The sequence below is a fragment of the Sus scrofa genome, chromosome 9 (genome assembly GCF_000003025.6).
Source record: "Sus scrofa isolate TJ Tabasco breed Duroc chromosome 9, Sscrofa11.1, whole genome shotgun sequence".
Classification (NCBI taxonomy): domain Eukaryota; kingdom Metazoa; phylum Chordata; class Mammalia; order Artiodactyla; family Suidae; genus Sus; species Sus scrofa.
The window spans coordinates 33,002,000-33,020,454 of NC_010451.4; the positions used below are offsets into that span (position 1 = coordinate 33,002,000).

The following is an 18,455-nucleotide window of genomic DNA, read 5'->3' on the forward strand; positions in this document are numbered from 1 at the left end:
TTTTGAACTAAGCAGGCTCAAAAATGGATTGAAATTCATGTGGCTTGAAATTTCCATGATGGGTAAGCAATCTTTCTGATATAATTCCAACTGGAGCTCTAACTGCTATGAGCAGCAAAATCCACCTAATACGGAAGATACCCCAGCTTATCCTGACTGTACTGCATTCTTGTTTCCACAGGATGATGACGTTCTGAGTAATATGGGTTCTGCCTTTAATGCTTCATATCTTTGATTTACTGGAAGACAGGAAAATCAGGTGAGTTCTCTCAATCTGTTACCCTGTGTTGCAGTGTCTTTAGATAAATGTGCTTAATTATAGCTTAGGCAGAGAATGTAGAGGAAAATATGGCAGTCTAGTTAAGACTCTGAGATCAGGTTTCCATGAGACTATGGTGGTAATTTAGACATCTCTTGTGAGATAGAAGACCAAAAGGAGGAATTTGTTTTATAGCCACTCCACCCTAATTATAAAAACCAACCAAACCAAACCAAACCAAACAAAAAAGCAAACCCCACTAAAAATAAACTGAAAGGGAGAATCTTGTGCTTTTTTTTAAACATACCCCTACATTTCCATTTATGCTTTACTTTCTCAATTAGAACAAAAAGCACAAATTATCAGGAAAATTTCACAAAGTTTCGGATTTTTCCCCCCTGTAGGAGATGGACCTTTTCCAAACAGGCTGACCAATGATCGATCACCTTCCGCCTTCCTCGTCTGACCCATGAACAATGAAGCAAAGGTCTTTCAGTAAATGCCACGCGGATACGCCCCTGTTAAGAAACAGTCACGCTTTTAGGGTCATGGAAATCCCCGAGTGGGTTTGCCAGGCCACTGATTAAGGGGAAGTGTGTGTGGTTATTACCGCTGGAGTTCCCCTAACTCTTAAGAGGAAAGCACCAGCACTCAAGCAAACCGCCAGGAAGAGTGCGGGACACGGTGATCCGGCTGGGGGTGGGAAGGGGCGGGGCGGGGGGAGACTTTTAAAAGGCTACGTGAGACTCCAGCCCGCAAGGAACAGCCGGGTGTGACGCGTGTCACCCGCGAAGACTCGGCCGGCACATCCTCGTTGCGTGGACCCTCCGGAGCAGCACATCCGCGACAAGAGCTGGGGTGAGTGAACGCGCGCGCGCGCGCGCGGGGGGGTGGGTGGGGTGGGGTGGGGGCGGTGCGTGTCTGTGCGCCTGCGCGCGTCTGTGCCCGCGACCCCTACCCCCTCGCCCCCGCCTCCCGAGCCGGAAGGAGCCGAGTAAGCATCTGTCCGGGGGCGCACGGAGCCAGCCGCAGAGGATCGGGGGAGGCGGTAATCAAACTCGCTGCAGAGCCTAGAGAGGCTCCAGAGGGGCTCTCGAGCCCCCAGACACCGGATGAGAGTAGGAGCCCGGCCGCCCCTTCCCTGCGCGCCTGCGCTCTTCCGGCCTTTCCCCGCCGCCGCCGCCGCCCATACTTGCTCCTCAGCCGGTAGGGCCGGTGGGGCGGTTGGGACCCGCGCCTCCCTCAACGACACTCACTTTCCGTACGCCTTCCTGCTCGGTGTGCAGTTCCTATTTTCCTTTGGGGTGAGCCAGTGGAATGGGGAAGTTTTAATTGGTTTAATTCTATTGTCAAGATGGTGCCAGATGAGTTACAGCTCAGAGCCTAAAGCAGAGCTTGGGCATAGTCAGGACTCGGTAAAAAATCTTTACTTAATGAATAGATGGAGGAGTGTTCCTAAGTGGTGGCAGAAAGAGCAGATTTTTGGTGGTTTTCCTGGTGATCAGCGTGGCAAACGCTGTAGTGCCACCAATCCAGTTAGTAAAAGTGCTGGGGGTGTTTACCAGATGCAAAACAAGCAGTAATGTTAACTTTGCCATTCTCTATCGCCAACATTAGGTATTTCTAATACCTGCTACGTTCTAGGACCACCTCAGAAGACTGTACATGGGTTCTTCAGGTTTAATTCTCACAGTTTAATTCTCACAGTTCTAAGAAGTAGTTACTATATTTATCTCCACTGACAGTGAGCAAACAGGTGACACCCTTGCTATGGGGAGAGTGGTACTGGGACCCTAGATATCAGCCAGACTCCACAGCCTGGTATTAAACAGTCACTGAGTAGACTTTGTAGTCATTAATGTAAAATTGATGTCCTTGGTGCCATCCACATGAGGGTGCTTGGGGGCCCAGTCAAGTTTGCTAACACGCACTTCTCAGCAGAGAGTCTTAGTGTCGTATTTCCCTGGTGGCTCAGCAGGCTGAGGATCCCACGTTGTCCCTGCTTTGGTGTGGGTTCTTTCCCTGGCTCGGGAACTTTTGCATGCCACAAGCATGCATGGATGTTGGGGGTGGGAGGGCTGATACAGAACTGAAACCCAGTTTTGTGAAGGAGGCAGACAGAAAAGGCACGCTTAACCTCCGGTATCAGAGACATGGATGTACTAAGTGCCTGAGAGGGTAGAGACACCCAACATGCCGGAAGTCAGGGAGGCTGCCCACTAGAAATGATGAAGTAAGAAGAGATGAGGTTGGAGAAGGAACTGCTAGAAAGAGGAATTCCAGGAGAGTGGTATCAGAAGCCAACATTTCTTGAGAGGAAGTGGACCTCAGTGTCAGGTGCAAAAAATTCCACTGGTTTTGGGAACGTCATTGGTGTTACTCATATCGAGAGTTGTTTTGAGTGGTGCTGGCTAAAGCCAGAGGGAGACCTCCATAGACATTTGTGCACTTCACCTGGCAGTGAAGTGAAGATGAGGTACAGGTAGTTGCTCAAGTGAAAAGTGGGGTTGAAAGAAGGTTTTTTTTTGGTGTGTGTGTGTGTGTGTGTGTGTGTGTGTGAGAGAGAGAGAGAGATTCGAAAGCCTAGACAGACCAAAGCATGCTTGTTATATTGAAGGGAAAGAACCAGTAAAGAGTGGGAGTTGAAATGAGGGAAATGGAGTTAGGGGCAAGGTTTCTGAGGTCTGTGGGAGAGGATGGGATTCTTTCAACTGAGGCTGTGAGTTGTGAGCAAGAAAGGCATAGATTTGAGAATGTAAAAGGGTTACTGCTCAATGATTTGTCTTCTTTGAGAAATAGAAGGCAAACAATCTGCTGAAAGTGAGATAGGGAGTGGAGAGTAGCACAAGGTACATCTGAGGAAGGTGTTGAAGGTTTGGAAGAGCTGTGTAGGGCGGTGGGCTAGGGATGAGGGTAATTGCTGAGGGATGGCGAAGGGCCAGCCAAGTGGAGTCTGATGTCATGCTGGTCCCTTGTCTGCAAGGCTGTAGATCTTCCCCAGCAGCGTTTAGAATTCTAGCATTGGAAATAGTTAAGACAGTCTGAATTGATCCAGGGTTGGCATCTTGGCATATTTTTGTATATTTATAGTATAGCTGTTGCCTAAATTCCCACAGACATATGCCTTGTTCCCACATCAGAACTTCTTTAGGATAAGATCTGTTGAAGGCTTTGCAATTTCAAATGCCTAGGACCTAGGCTAACATAAATGAATGAAACTAGGAGTGGTCTCTTTTAAAGCACACTTTGCTCACATATTTAACAGGAAAATTCCTAACAGTTAGGAATATTCTTCCTTTCCATGAAGAAGTATGGTACCACATGTCTGCCTTTCATTGTTATTATTTTTGATGGACACAGATATTAGAACAATTTCACTTTGTAATTCTACTATTTGAAAAACAGTAGTGCTGGCCCAGTGACAAATAGCAGCTGACAGTTTCTGTATCAGAGCGCCAAACGGCAGAGCATGTGCCCCTCTAAAGGGTACAGCCGCTGCTCGGCACTAGCTGATTGTGCCATGCAGGAATATAGGCCCAGTGTAGCCAGATCTTGTGATTTTTCAAGAGAAGGTTGGAATCTAGAATGTCATGGGAAGTGTCTTAACTTCTTAAAAATGTCGGTCATTAGCTATAACGTTTAAAAATACCACAGTCCAAGAAAAATCTTATTTTGAAAACTGGTGAAATTCAAATAAGGCATGTAAATTAATTTATAGCATTGTATCAATGTTAGTTTCCCGGTTTCTATAGTTGTAGATGTTAATTTGGGGGAGGTTGAGTGAAGTATGTAGAAACTCTTTATTTTTGTGAATTTTCTTATGTTTAAATTTCAAAGTAAAAAGTTAAAAAATTAGTGAAATGCTGGAGTCCAAACATAATACCTCTGCTGGCCACCTGTTTGAGCACTCTGGTTTTTGTGTGGGATTTCTTGGCTTCTGCAGTGCCTGGCATAGAACCTTGTACATGGTAGACATTCAGCAAGTATAAGTGCTCTGCTTTGGAAAACTGTTTAAAAAGAGATCATTGTGTTACATCTATGAGTGATTTGACTTTCAAAACTGTCTTTTTTTTTTTTTTAACAGGTTTTACAAAAGAGACAAACTTTTCTACTTCTAGATTTTTCCAGTTTTTTTCTAATAAATCAAAACATCTCAAAATGGAGGCCTAAAACTCTCAAAAGGGACTTAGTCTGATCTCCGGGAGGTAGTTTTGTGCATGAATAAACAAAGTAGTTCACTGGAATTTTTGGTATCCAAAGAATGTTAATTTAAAAAATATGATCTAGTTGTAAGAGCTATTAACTATAAAGCAATACTTAGTTTGATTCTGAATTTGACTTGTGGATGTAAAGAAGTGATTGTAGCTGGCACATACCGTTCAACTACTCTTTTCAAAATTGGCCAGGTAGTCTCCCACTGGCTGCTGTATGGAACAGAAAGAAGTACCTGTGTTTGGTAAAGATTTAAAAATGAGTGACAGTTATCTAGAACAAAGAGCTAATATTCAGCCCTCTGCTAAATTAGAGAAATACGCATATAAAACCTTTGATATATTAAAAGTTTCTGCAGTGACAAAGAAATATCAAGAACAAAACTTTTTGATAGATGCAACAAATTTAGAGAAAGTTTGAAAGATGAATGTGATGGTTGGTAAAGAAATTAACACTTATAAGACTATTGATACTTTAAAAGTTAAAAATTTACCTTCTTCAGATGGGCTATTATCTCTGAGGATAATAGAATGAGAATGATGGCTGGGTGGTTACATTTTGGTAAATGAACAAACTTACTCAGAAAGAAAATTCACACAGAGACAGTAATAAACACCAAGAATGTTTTTATAACAATGTGTAAAATTTTTGACTAATGAAGGGAAAACTGAAGTTAGTTAGACACAATAACTCACCTCTGAGGGAAATAATCACTGGTATTGAGATACGTTTCTCTTGCCACCTGGAAATAAAGCATTCACATCTGCAGTAGAGAGCCCTACCATGTGTGGTACCCAGGAAACATGCTTGCAAATCACTTGTAGAAAAACCATGATGACTTGTTTATTGGTCATTGCTGATATTGATGTAGCACCTACTTACCAAGAGCTAGTCAATAGTTGAGAAGTTCTGAATTTTGCAGTCTCTGCTGTTCAGAAGTAGTGGATTGTGACAAAGTGAAATTATTATTGTGTTTTGTCATGATGAATTCTGGCTCAAGATATGCTATCTGTGAAATAATTTCTGACCAAGGCCAATTTTTTTAATCCTTTTTTTTTTGATTACCTGTCTTAGCTTGCAGACTCAGCATTGTGACATTTGACTGTTTTTAAAAATAAGTCCACTATCAGGAGATTTAATGTTAGCTCTCAACGGCATGAAGCTGAACCTAAAAGACCAAGTGAGCAAATATATTCATCTCTGATTATTTACTTGAAGTGTAATGTTTAATTTGCTAAAATCTAATGGTATCACTGTGACTAAGCAGTCAGGTGATTCCTGACTATCTATGTGAAGTAATTATTATTTCTAAATCTTGAAACTAGGTCTTGAGATAGATTAGCCAATTCTGATACTAATTAAGATCATTATTTGGAAGAAAATTTTACCTTGTTTTGTTCTTCCTATTAAAGTGATTGTAGGAAGAAAAATTACTTAATTTGAGCAAGATTTAGGATATACTATATTTCATTGAATCTAAGATATCATCATTTGTAAAAAATCATATTTTATGTACCCATAAAAAATAAAAATGCTGTTAATTAAAGTATGACATGCCATTAACTGTAAGATAACCTCTCCATAACAGAGATACTAAAACATGCACCTTAAAATCAGTGAAATATAGTAATCCATTCTTTTCCTCTTTTGAGGTAGGTCTAATTTTTTTTTTATGGCTACCAAATTTCATAATTTTTTAAAAAGCAAACATGGTTTGAATAGTTTTGTGTGCATAGAACACTTACCCAGTACAGCTTTCTGCCAAAACAAACTAGCTGCCCGAGACATTTTATCTTCAGGCTGCCTGAATGTCACTGAAGCATACCAGTGGAGAGAGTGGCCCTCCTGTGGAAATGCGAGACACCAAACAGCGTCTTGATGACCTAAAGCACTCTACACTTTTATGAAGGGTTTTTATTTTTATCACTAGGTACTGTGAGGAATCTTGTTTACATTGTACAGTAGAAAAAGTATAAAGTGTATACAAAGGTGCAGGTTGTACATAACTGTCCCTTAAAATGTATCAGTATATAGAAATTAGCATCTTGCCATGCCCAAGCCCTAAATGCAAAGAAGAAAACAGAATGAAAGATTTCCCGTTCTAAGTGTTCAACCTAGTACTAAAATTAGTAAAAATCAAAAGCCATGCACAAAACTACCTCCCCAGAGAAAGGCTAGTCCCTTTTCCCCTGCATCCACTTTATTATGAACATAGAGAAAAATAGTGTATTCTTATCAGATTTAATGAAAAGTACCAACATGTTTGAACTGAAGTATGACTTTTCCTGTGAACTCTACCGAATGTCTACATATTCAGCTTTCCCTGCTGGAGTTCCTGTCTCAGAAAGGAGTCTTGCTCGTGCTGGTTTTTATTACACTGGTGTGAATGACAAGGTCAAATGCTTCTGTTGTGGCCTGATGCTGGATAACTGGAAACAAGGAGACAATCCTATGGAAAAGCATAAAAAGTTATATCCTAGCTGTAGCTTTGTTCAGAATCTAAGTTCAGTTAACATTTCCGGAGCCGCTTCTCAGCCTACTTTTCCTTCAGGAACAAATTCCACACATTCATTACATCCAAGTTTGGAAAACAGTGGCTATTTCAGTGGCTCTTATTCAAGCTTTCCATCAAATCTTGTAAACTCCGGACCAAGTCAAGATTTTTCTGCCTTGAGGATAAGTCCCTACCATTGTGCAATGAATACCGAAAAAGACAGATTACTTACTTTCCAGATGTGGCCATTGACCTTTCTGTCGCCAGCAGATCTGGCAAAAGCAGGCTTTTACTACATAGGACCTGGAGACAGAGTGGCTTGCTTTGCCTGTGGTGGAAAATTGAGCAATTGGGAACCAAAGGATGATGCTATGACAGAACACTTACGACATTTCCCCAACTGCCCATTTTTGGGAAATCAGCTTCAAGACTCTTCAAGATACACTGTTTCTAACCTGAGCATGCAGACATATGCAGCCCGCTTTAAAACATTCTGTAACTGGCCTTCTAGTATTCCAGTTCATCCTGAACAGCTTGCAAGTGCAGGTTTTTATTATATGGGTAAGAAACTTAATCTGATGATTAAAAAAAAAACAAACATGTTTTATCTAATGTTTTATCAAACAACATGTATTCATAAGTTTGGGTCCAAAATTCATTTTAGGTCACAGTGATGATGTGAAGTGCTTCTGCTGTGATGGTGGGCTGAGGTGTTGGGAATCTGGAGATGATCCATGGGTGGAACATGCCAAGTGGTTTCCAAGGTAACTTTTAAAATTTTCTTTGCAAATGGGTGTGATTATTGTGAGATGAGTTATATGTGTTTATCTTATAATAAAGTCTCTTTGTTTTAAAAACACATTTCTGAATAAATTTAGGATGGATTACTTAGAAAAATAATTGCTTAAAAGGTTCTGATGGAAATTTAAGATATCTTGGGTTTTCTTTGTAAATACAGACACACACACACACATACACACATATAAATAACATACGCTCATTGTGAAACCCAAATCACAAATTCCCGTTGTGGCTCAGCAGAAACGAATCTGACTAGTATCCATGAGGATGCAAGTTTGATCCCAGGCCTCACTCAATGGGTTAAGGATCCAGTGTTGCTGTGAGCTGTGGTGTAGGTCTCAGATCCACCTCAGATCCTGCATTGCTTTGTCTGTGCTGTAGGCCGGCAGCTACAGCTCTGATTTGTTCCCCTAGCCTGGGAGTCTCCATGTACCATAGGTGCAACCCTAAAAAGACCAAAAAAAAAAAAGAAAAAATTGTTGAAAAGTACAGAGACAAAAAATTTAAATGTCCTGAAAGCTCATTACCTAAGGATGACCACAGTTAGCCATTTTAGTGAACACCCCTCCAGAGATAGCTGTTTGCAAATGTACATATAGATAAATGTATATAATTTTACATGAATTAGATATTATATGTACTGTTTTGAAACTTGTTTTTCAGTCAACATTGTATATTTCCATTCCTTCAACACTCAATAATGTTGATTGATTACCTGTCGCCAGGTATTGTCTGTCATAGGTACTTAAAATAGTTGAACAATACCAAGACTCCAGTCTCAATGTTAAACTTTTAGAAGGAGAGGACAGACAATAAAAATAATAAGTTACGTAGCATGTTGGAAGATAGTAAGTGCTATGGATAAAAAGAAAAAAAGAGGAGTTCCTGTCTAATGAATCCGAGTAAGAACCATGAGGTTGCGGGTTCAATCCCTGGCCTTGCTCAGAGGGTTAAGGATCTGGTGTTGCCATGAGCTGTGGTATTGGCTGACAGCTACAGCTCCAATTCTTCCCCTAGCCTGGGAACCTCCGTATGCTGTGGGTGCGGTGCTAAAAAGCAAAAAAAAAAAAAGGAAGAAAGAGCTGAGTAAGGGAGATTGAAGGACCAGTTGGTTGCACTATTAAGTAGGGTGATCAGGGTAAATATAGACCCATCTCATCTATTTTGATCACCACATAGCATTTATTGTTAAGTCTTACAGTTTTGATTATTTCATACTTATATTCTCCATTTTTAATCAAAATCAGCCTATAATTATATTTTTCATGGTCAACACTTTTAGCTTTTTTTTTTTTTTTTTTTTTTGTCTTTTTAGGGCTGCACTGGTGAAATATGGAAGTTCCCAGACTAGGGGTCGAATCGGAGCTGTAGCTGCCACCCTACACCACAGTCACAGCAATGCAGGATCCGAGCTGCATCTGTGACCTACACCACAGTTCACGGCAGCGCTGAATCTGTAACTCACTGAGCGGGGCCAGGGGTCGAAGCTGCGTCTTCATGGATCCTAGTCGGTTCAGGTTCGTTACTGCTGAGCCATGACGGAAACTCCACTTTTAGCATTTTTAATGTTGATTACTAAACTTAGTATCCTAACTCATTATTTAGGTTTTTAAACATAATACCATATTTTCATTTATAGCAACTTTGTACTCCCCAAATATTTCAAATTTCAAAAATTATGAAGATGATAGAAAATACCTTGCATAGGCATTTTTCAAAAGTGCCCCTGGCTTTCCACTGTGGTAATTTTGTGAATATAGAGAAAGGGTAAATTTGCTTTGGTTGTGTCATGAATTCATTTTATACTTAAATTTCACAGTAAATATGCATTATCTAGGAACTGCCAAACTTGTGAATATCTGACTTATTAGAAAACGTGTTCAGGAGTTCATGTCATGGCTCAGCAGTTAACAAATCTGACTAGCATCCATAAAGACACAGGTTCGATCCCTGGCCTTGCTCAGTGGGTTAAGGATCTGGTGTTGCTGTGAACTGTGGTGTAGGTCACAGACCTGGCTTGGATCCTGCGTTGCTGTGGCTGTGGTATAGGCTGGTAGTTACAGTTCAGATTGGACCCCTAGCCTGGGAACCTCCATGCCTCAGGTGCGGGCCTAAACAGCAAAAAGAAAAAAAAAAGAGAAAAAAGAAAATGTGTTCATCTTCCTCATTCTTTTTTCCTTTGTATATTTTCAGTTTTTAAACATAACAAAGCTTATGTATGAACAGTATGATTTATTAGGGAACTTTCTACCTGTCTCCTTGGCTCATTATTAATGTTGAGAGTGTTTTTAGGAATCTTAGAATAGTTGAAGAGGGCAGCTAAGGACTCAGAGTGGAGACAGCCTCACTTATCTACAGTGGACTGACAGCCTCGTGACTCTTATCCACTTCAGCCTTGGCAGATTCCAGCTATAGCCTTCCTCTTTCTTACGTCATCTTGCCTTTGACTGCAGTATCTCCTACCACTTCCTGTATGCCAAATGAATAGTTGGGGGTTATAGTTATATTTATGCATATTTGAAATACTTAGCAGTCTACAATGTCTGAATTAAAATAAAGACGCAAACTTAATTTTGCTTACATTTTAGGTGTGAGTACTTGATACGAATTAAAGGACAGGAGTTCATCAGTCGCATTCAAGCCAGTTACCCTCATCTACTTGAACAGGTAGGGACAGGTTTTCCTTTGCTTTTTTAAAATTGTTGGTTGAATTGATTTTCTGATAATTATAGGGAATATAGTATTTTAGCGAAAAGACAAAAGAGTTACTTTAAAAATACATTTTCTTTTTTTAATACACAACATGATTCACACTGTTCTTTGGATAACAACAGCTCCAGAATTAGAAACCACCTGAAAAGGAACACTTAAATTATATTTCTGAGTATTTCTCCAATAAAGTTGCAATAAATTTAATTATTTGAAGAAAAAAACTCAATAGTAGCATTTAATAGTTTTACTATATAAATTTTTCTCAGAAGGACTCAAAAAAGATAATTGTTGAGTTCCTGTCATGGCTCAGCATAATGAACCCAACTGGTATCCATGAGGATGTAGGTTTGATCCCTGGCCTCGATCTGGTGTTGCTGTGAGCTATGGTGTAGGTCACGGAAGCGGCTTGGATCTGGTGTTGCTGTGGCTGTGGCATAGGCTAGCAGCGATAGCTCCGATTCGACCCCTAGCCTGGGAACTTTCATATGCCTAGGGTGCAGCCCTAAAGAAGAAAAAAAAAGAAATAAAAAGATAATTGTATTGCCCTTTCCGCTTTTCCCAGAAAAGCAAATAAAACCTATAGAATAGTTTGAAGGTCAAACACTTCCTTCCCAGAGGCAAGGGTCTAGCCTATCCCACAGGATCTTCCAGAAAACAAAAGATTTTCAGGATGATAGGCAACCAATGATTGTCTGATAGATCACTGAAAAGGTGTAGCCCTTTTCTTGCCTTAATGAAAGTGGATTTTATTTCTTAATATACATAGACATACTCTCTCAGTTTGTGACCTATAGAGTCGCTGTTGAATGTAAATGAAGTTCTGCTTTTGACCAAAAAAATTATGTTGCCAATAAGCAAGTTAGTTTGCAATGAATTAAATAAAGTTTCTTGATTAATTTTTATTGCAATGTATAGGATAAGATTTACATTTTAATCGGTACACTTTTTTTTCTATAGCTATTGTCTACTTCAGACAATCCAGAAGATGAAAATGCAGAGCCACCAAGTATGTATAATGAGGATAATTACTATACTTAAATATTAGAACTATTTGATACTGTTAAGATTGAAAATTGCTAATTATAATAATATACATTTGTATTATGATTTATAATTTCAATGTATTTTCAAACACTGGTATTTTTCAAGCTTTAGTGCATATCACAATTGCCTCAGGAACTCTTAAAAAATACTGTAGATTTCTAGTCTCTACTTTAGCCGTACTAATTGAATCAGAGAATCTAAGGAGGGGCCTTGAGCATCTGTAGTTTTAACAAACCGCATACATATTATATCCAACCTAATCCTTATTTTCAGACTAGTGTGAGAATGGGTACACTGTGACATTAGATTGCTCACATATTCCTCTGAAATGGAGAGAGCAGAAAACAATATCCCCATTTTTCAAAGGGACCCTGAGGCTCAGGGAGGTGAAGTGACTTATTGATCACCTTAAACCTTAAAGGCTGATAGAGCCAATATTTGAATATGCTCTTTTCCATTATCCAGTGTTCAATTCAATAAATATTTATTGTGCTTTTGCTATTCTGAGGAAAGAATAGAGAAGAGGATAAACATAACACCTGCTCTCTTGAGCTAGTGATCTAAGAGACACAAGCAAATACACAGATAGGAGAACAGTATGGAACGTAAAGTGTGCTCTCAGAGTGTATGCGGGACAATTAGCCCAGACTTGGAAGGTCAGAGAAGCCTTTCTAGAAGTATTTGTCTTAGCACAGAATCAAAGGGAAGAATAAGAGTTAACCAAATAAAGGGAGGAAAAGAATATTCTAGGCAGAGAGGCCAGCACATGAAAGGCTAAAATGATAAAAGAGAACAGGTACATTTGATGAACTGAATAAAATTCTGTGTGGCTAGACGTAGGATTTGCAAATAGATAAGTGAATAAGGAAGGCTAGCTGTAGGAGTGGTCAGCACTACAAGGCAGAATTTGACCAAAGAGCTGTCAGTTTGTGACTTCTGGGCTAGAGTTTAGAGGGGGAATGAGTAAGTAGAAGGAATGAGGCTGAAGGGGTAAACAGGATCCAGACTATAAGATCTTTAAGCCGCAACTCAGTTATCCTCAAAGCATAAGAATTGTTGATGAAATTTAAGAAGGAATGTGACACATTCAGATTTGTGTTTTTAAAAACTCATTCTGGTTACAATGTTGAAAATGAATTTGGAGCAATATTGTAGGAGGCCATTGTACTAATAGAGGTGAGTGTGACAGTTGGCCTCTTTCAAAATCATGTGAAACAGGAGTTCCCGTTGTGGCTCAGCAGATTTAGAACCCAACATAGTCTCCATGAGGATGTGGGTTTGATCCCTGGCCTTACTCAGTGGGTTAAGGATCTTGCATTGCCACAAGCTGTGGTGTAAGTTGCAGATGTGACTTGGATCCAGCATTGCTGTGGCTGTGGTGCAGGCCGGCAGCTATAGCTCTGATTCAACCCCTGGCCTGGGAACTTGCATATGCTGCAGGTGAGGCCCTAAAAAAAAGAAAACTGCGAAACATATTTGATTTAGATAGCTCATTTGTTCACTGAGCATGGGAAAAAGGAATCTCAGTGCTGGTGGGAATGATCCCCAACCTTCTGTTTATTTCTCCCACTCATAGTTATGCCAGATAATGCATATTTTGAATCTGAATACAATATTCCATATTCTTATTTTAGTGACTGAAGATGTATATTGTTATTTTAAATTTAAGAAGGGTAATACAATATAGTACTTATACATTTTCTGGGCCTTACATTTTTGATATTGTAATATCTTACAGTTTAGAAAATATGTAGACTATCCCAATATGTGTTAAATTCTTTATTCCACATAGTTGTTCATTTTGGACCTGGAGAAAACCATTCAGAAGATGCAGTCATGATGAATACACCTGTGGTTAAAGCAGCTTTGGAAATGGGCTTTAGTAGAAGGCTTGTAAAGCAGACAGTTCAGAGTAAAATCCTAACAACTGGAGAGAATTATAAAACCATCAGTGATCTTGTATTAGATTTACTTAATGCAGAAGATGAAATAAGGGAAGAGGAGAAAGAAAGAGCAACTGAAGAAAAAGAATCAGGTACACATATTTATTAATAGTCTTTATTTCCATAAGGATGTCACTGGTATAGTTATTGAAAATATACTTGTAGTTATTTAATCCAATCAGATTTTAAGTCCAATATTCTGCATTTGAATTCTGAAAATTTTCTTCACATTAAAATATATTTGAATTGCTTGTAAGTAAATGGATATGTATATATTGAGTGAAAGCATTGTTTCCTACTTTTTCTTAATTTCTATTTTCCCTCTGGAGAATTGACTGCATATGTAATTATTCATGGCACATTTTTGATCCCATACTAGTTCCTCACTCCTCTTTGCTGTAGATTGGGGTGGGATCAGGAACAATCATTAATTTTAATATTGGCATAACAGTGTGCCTAAGCCTGTGACTGTAATTTAATGTATAAATTATAATAATACAAATTATTGTATACAACTTATTATATACAAATTAAATAATACAAATTATGATAATTTAATGTACAAATTATAAGTTTGTGACTGTCGACACAAGGATTGAGTTCCATTTTAGAGCGTCCTTCTGTTATTTAGGGGAATGCTGGGATGCTATTTCACATTCTCTCAAAACAAATTACGCATGACCTTCCATGCCAGCCTGTCTGCTCCCTGTTGCCTCTACTTTACTGCCCTTTACAAAACGCTCCCTTCTCTGCAGGTTCCTTTTCATCTGGTTGCTCTGACTGCCATGAGCACTCTGGCCTAGACAAAGAGAAATGTTGATCTTTCCTTTGCCACTCTTTCCCAAGCATGGACCAGATCCAAGAGTTCTTTCAACACAGCTGAAAACAGGCTACAGCTTAAAATAAGCTCTTACTGGAGATTTAGGGATAACAGAAGAGCATTATATCACAGATGCAGTTGACAACTAAATGTGGCCTCTCTTGGTGCCTGTGCCCCTAAGCACATCCTCATGAATCTCTCTGCCTAACTCCTGATTCATCTCTGTGTAGCTCTGGTCAGTTTACCTAATGACTGTGACAGTCCCAAGCAAAGCTCAGGGCCCTAAATATCCACAAAGTCCAGAAAGAGAAAGGTTTGCCCCATATCCTTGTCCAAGGTCATGTGGGACCTCTTTCTTCTCAGGATGGTTGATGGTGAGATGTTACTCCATTCCTGGAGGAACCTTCCCCTGGCCAACCCAGACAAACATACCAGACTGTAGTAATAAAGCATCCTCTGTTTGCCAAAGTGTGAATTATTCAGTTCTGCACGTCACCAGTACAGCAGCAGCATTGACCAAGTTCATCTTCATGCAGCTTCGTCAAGTTCTTATCCATCGTCAGGTGAAGAGAAGGCTACAGGTCCTTCCTGTAGTCCTCTCAGTCTTCACTGTCATTAGTGAACATCTCCTCTCCACAGTGGCTTATGGACTCTATAAAGTCTAAAGCCATCCAGCTATAAAATATTTCTTTTTCTTCCAAAAAAAAAATCAACAAAGTTTCCAGAGATGACTTCATGTCAGCAGTATACAGTAATTTTCATTGTCAAAAAGATCCATTAGCTTCTCGGCTCCCCATTATATCCATACTCCCAAACACAGTGTCTGCACATAGTCTGTACTCAATAAATATTTTTTGAATGACTGAATGAAAATACTTATGTTTTCATGGCATATTTATAGTTTCTCAGAACAGTAGGTGACTAATTCCTTGATGGGTGTGAATAAAGAGGCAACTTAGGATATTTTTTTCAGAATAAAAGAATAATACACTTTAAAGGTATATTCAAGTCTTTACCACTTATAATCCGTAATACAGTTAATGACTTTGAAAGGAGACTATTTTCTTCAGCTACTAGCAATCTAGTTTTATAAATCAGAGAACTTATTACATTAGGTGAAGTAAAATGTAATTAGAAAAATTAAAAAATTGAAAAATTAATATATTCAACATCAAGTATAAATTATATTTTAATTTTCTGATATAATCACTACTTCTGACATAGATTATTCAACAGTATATTAAGTGCTAATTCTTTTGCCCTTTTGGCTGTTACTTCTTTGTTCTACTGTTCTTTCAATGCTGGAAGTTGGCGGTTCATTTGTTCAACAGGTATTTCTGGAGCATAGACTTTGTGCCACTCACTGTTCTAGGTCCTCGTCCCTTTCTCATTTATTCCCAGAACTTCAGTTCTCTTCAGAATGTCTATCTCAGGCCTTGACTTCCTGACTAAGCACAGTTTTTTATTCCTTATTAAACAATATTTGACAAAGTCATAGTTTCTAAAACCTAACAGTCATCTCCCCCCCCCAAATATTTTTTCATTAAACAGCCCAATTTCTCATTATTTTGTATAAAGGCTTTATGGATTATGGTAAAACTATGATAATTGATTAATAAACCTAGATTCATAAGTCATATTCGAAAGAGATGATAAAATTGCAGAGTACCCAAGTATAAAATATTTTACCAATAGGTACAAAAATCTAGATCTGGAAGGAGAATACAGTGATGACTAGTAGGATTTATTTTTCAAAATGCTGTTACTGCCTTTCTCCCCTTATTGTAAAATATTTAGGCAATGGCAATATTATGTCCAATCTGGGGAAATAATCATTAATCAGCAATTTCATCTTAAAATGGAATTTTAAATTTAATGACTGAATAATTTAAGAAAAAAATAGTCTGTCATTTTAAATCTCTTGATTTTTGCCTTTCCCCACTTTGACAGGATTGGATTGGAATTTTTTTTTTTTTTTTTTTTTTGTCGTTTTGCCATTTCTTGGGCCGCTCCCACGGCATACAGAGGTTCCCAGGCTAGGGGTCTCATCGGAGCTGTAGCCACTGGCCTATACCAGAGCCACAGCAACTGGGATCCGAGCCGTGTCTGTGACCTACACCACAGCTCACGCAATGCCAGATCCTTAACCCACTGAGCAAGGGCAGGGATCGAACCCGAAACCTCATGGTTCCTAGTCGGATTCGTTAACCACTGCGCCACGACGGGAACTCCTGGATTGAAATTTTTTAAGTTGTAAGTTTTATTTGGTTAAAGGCTTATTAGCAGTATTATTGCAGAATGGTTGAGAGCATAGATTGTGACACCAGGTTGCCTTGGTTTGACTTTTGCTAGTCATGTGTCCTTTAGCAACTTACTTGCCTGAAGGGCTGTTGTGAAGATGAAATGAGTTAATACTGTAAAATGCCTACCACAGTGCTCAGGGTTAGTTCTTATTATAAGTAGAGTTATTGTCACGTACAAAGGATCAGGTAAGCCCAAAGCTAGCGATCAGCCTCAGCGCCTAACTGATTATGATTATGGTTGTATTCATTCAGTTGTATGTGTAGATGTGGAAGGAAGTTTGTGGGCAGAGTTGGAATGTGATTGCGTTTTTTATTTTTTTCTATAAAGATGACCTATCATTGATCCGGAAGAACAGAATGGCACTTTTTCAACACTTGACTTGTGTGCTTCCAATCCTGGATAGTCTACTAATTGCCAGAGTGATTAGTGAACAAGAACATGATGTTATTAAACAGAAAACACAGACATCTTTACAAGCAAGAGAACTGATTGATATTATTTTAGTAAAAGGAAATTATGCAGCCACCATATTCAAAAACTCTCTACAAGAAATGATCCCATGTTATACAAGCATTTATTTGGTGAGTGCTAGAAATTTACTTTTGGAATTTTCTAGGTCAAGAAAATATGCTCTTATTAATAATTTGTGATTATTGAAGATAATTTAACCTAATTTAGAAACCATTAATTGTACAAAAAGATTGAAGATTTTCTCTGCCTTGACATTATGAAAATTATTTGTAGTATTTGGCTAGAGTCTAAACTGTTAGTTTAAAAATATATCTTCTGTGACTAAATATTAACCTTATTTGTAACAGTGATGCTTTTTCTTTTTCTCCCTTAGTGCAACAAGACATAAAGTATATTCCCACAGAAAATGTTTCAGGTAAAATAGCATTAATAATTTAAACTAGTAGAAAACATTATTTTTTTGTTTTCTTGGCTTTTTGTTGAGGGAGAAGTAGCAAATTGCCTTTTATTAAAATTTGCTTTTCTCTTCTTAGATTTATCAATGGAAGAACAATTAAGGAGACTACAGGAAGAAAGAACATGCAAAGTGTGTATGGACAAAGAAGTGTCCATAGTGTTTATTCCGTGTGGTCATCTGGTAGTCTGCAAAGATTGTGCCCCTTCTCTAAGAAAATGTCCTATTTGTAGAGGTACAATCAAGGGTACAGTTCGTACATTTCTTTCATGAAGATCTAAAACTTTGCCTAAACTTTAGAACTAATGGATTAAATGTATTGTAATCTTAACTTTGATACTGCTTTGGTTTCTTTAAATTTTTTATTTATTTACAACTCAGAAAATTTTGTTTTATATAAATGTATTTATATAAATATATATCTAAAACATGAACATATATATTTTATATCGTAAGGGAATGATAGGATTTTGTTCTTGTGAACAAAGAATAGGGAAAGCACTACAAGCACAATACTAAATGAAAATTATAGTACTATTGATATTGTAACTGAAGTAAAAATTTTTTTGAACTGATCTTTCAGAATTTTCAGTATTTTGGAGAAACATGGATTCTCTTGCTTTATCTATCCCTGTCTTATACATAGAAGGTCTTGATGTTTGTTGAATGACTTTTTCAGGACATGATGTTTTTGTAAAGAATTCTGTTAAGCAACATTTTAATAAAGCGATCAAAATTACTCTTGTTCTTAATACCTTTATTTCTATGATATTGGATAGTTCAGGCCCCAGGCTCCTTCCATACCTCCTTAAGACCTCTTGAATATTGAACTACACGTTATGTCCCTTTCTGGAAGAGGCTTCTCCGTTTATACTTGCAGAGTTTAGGGGTCAGCCTGGCTTTAAGCTATAGGATTTTATTGGATGTCTGAGTCAAAAGCA

The 18,455-nt window shown here is 38.5% G+C and overlaps 1 protein-coding gene across 1 annotated transcript; it reads left to right on the forward strand.

Annotated features, from left to right (window-relative positions):
• Positions 1,571-18,253, forward strand: BIRC3 (baculoviral IAP repeat containing 3). The gene is given in 10 exon segments (XM_021062707.1): positions 1,571-2,596; positions 4,344-7,526; positions 7,630-7,729; positions 10,355-10,433; positions 11,436-11,484; positions 13,315-13,557; positions 16,917-17,138; positions 17,141-17,170; positions 17,434-17,475; positions 17,594-18,253. Coding segments are annotated over 9 exon segments (1,809 nt in total). The 5' UTR covers positions 1,571-2,596; positions 4,344-6,676; the 3' UTR covers positions 17,788-18,253.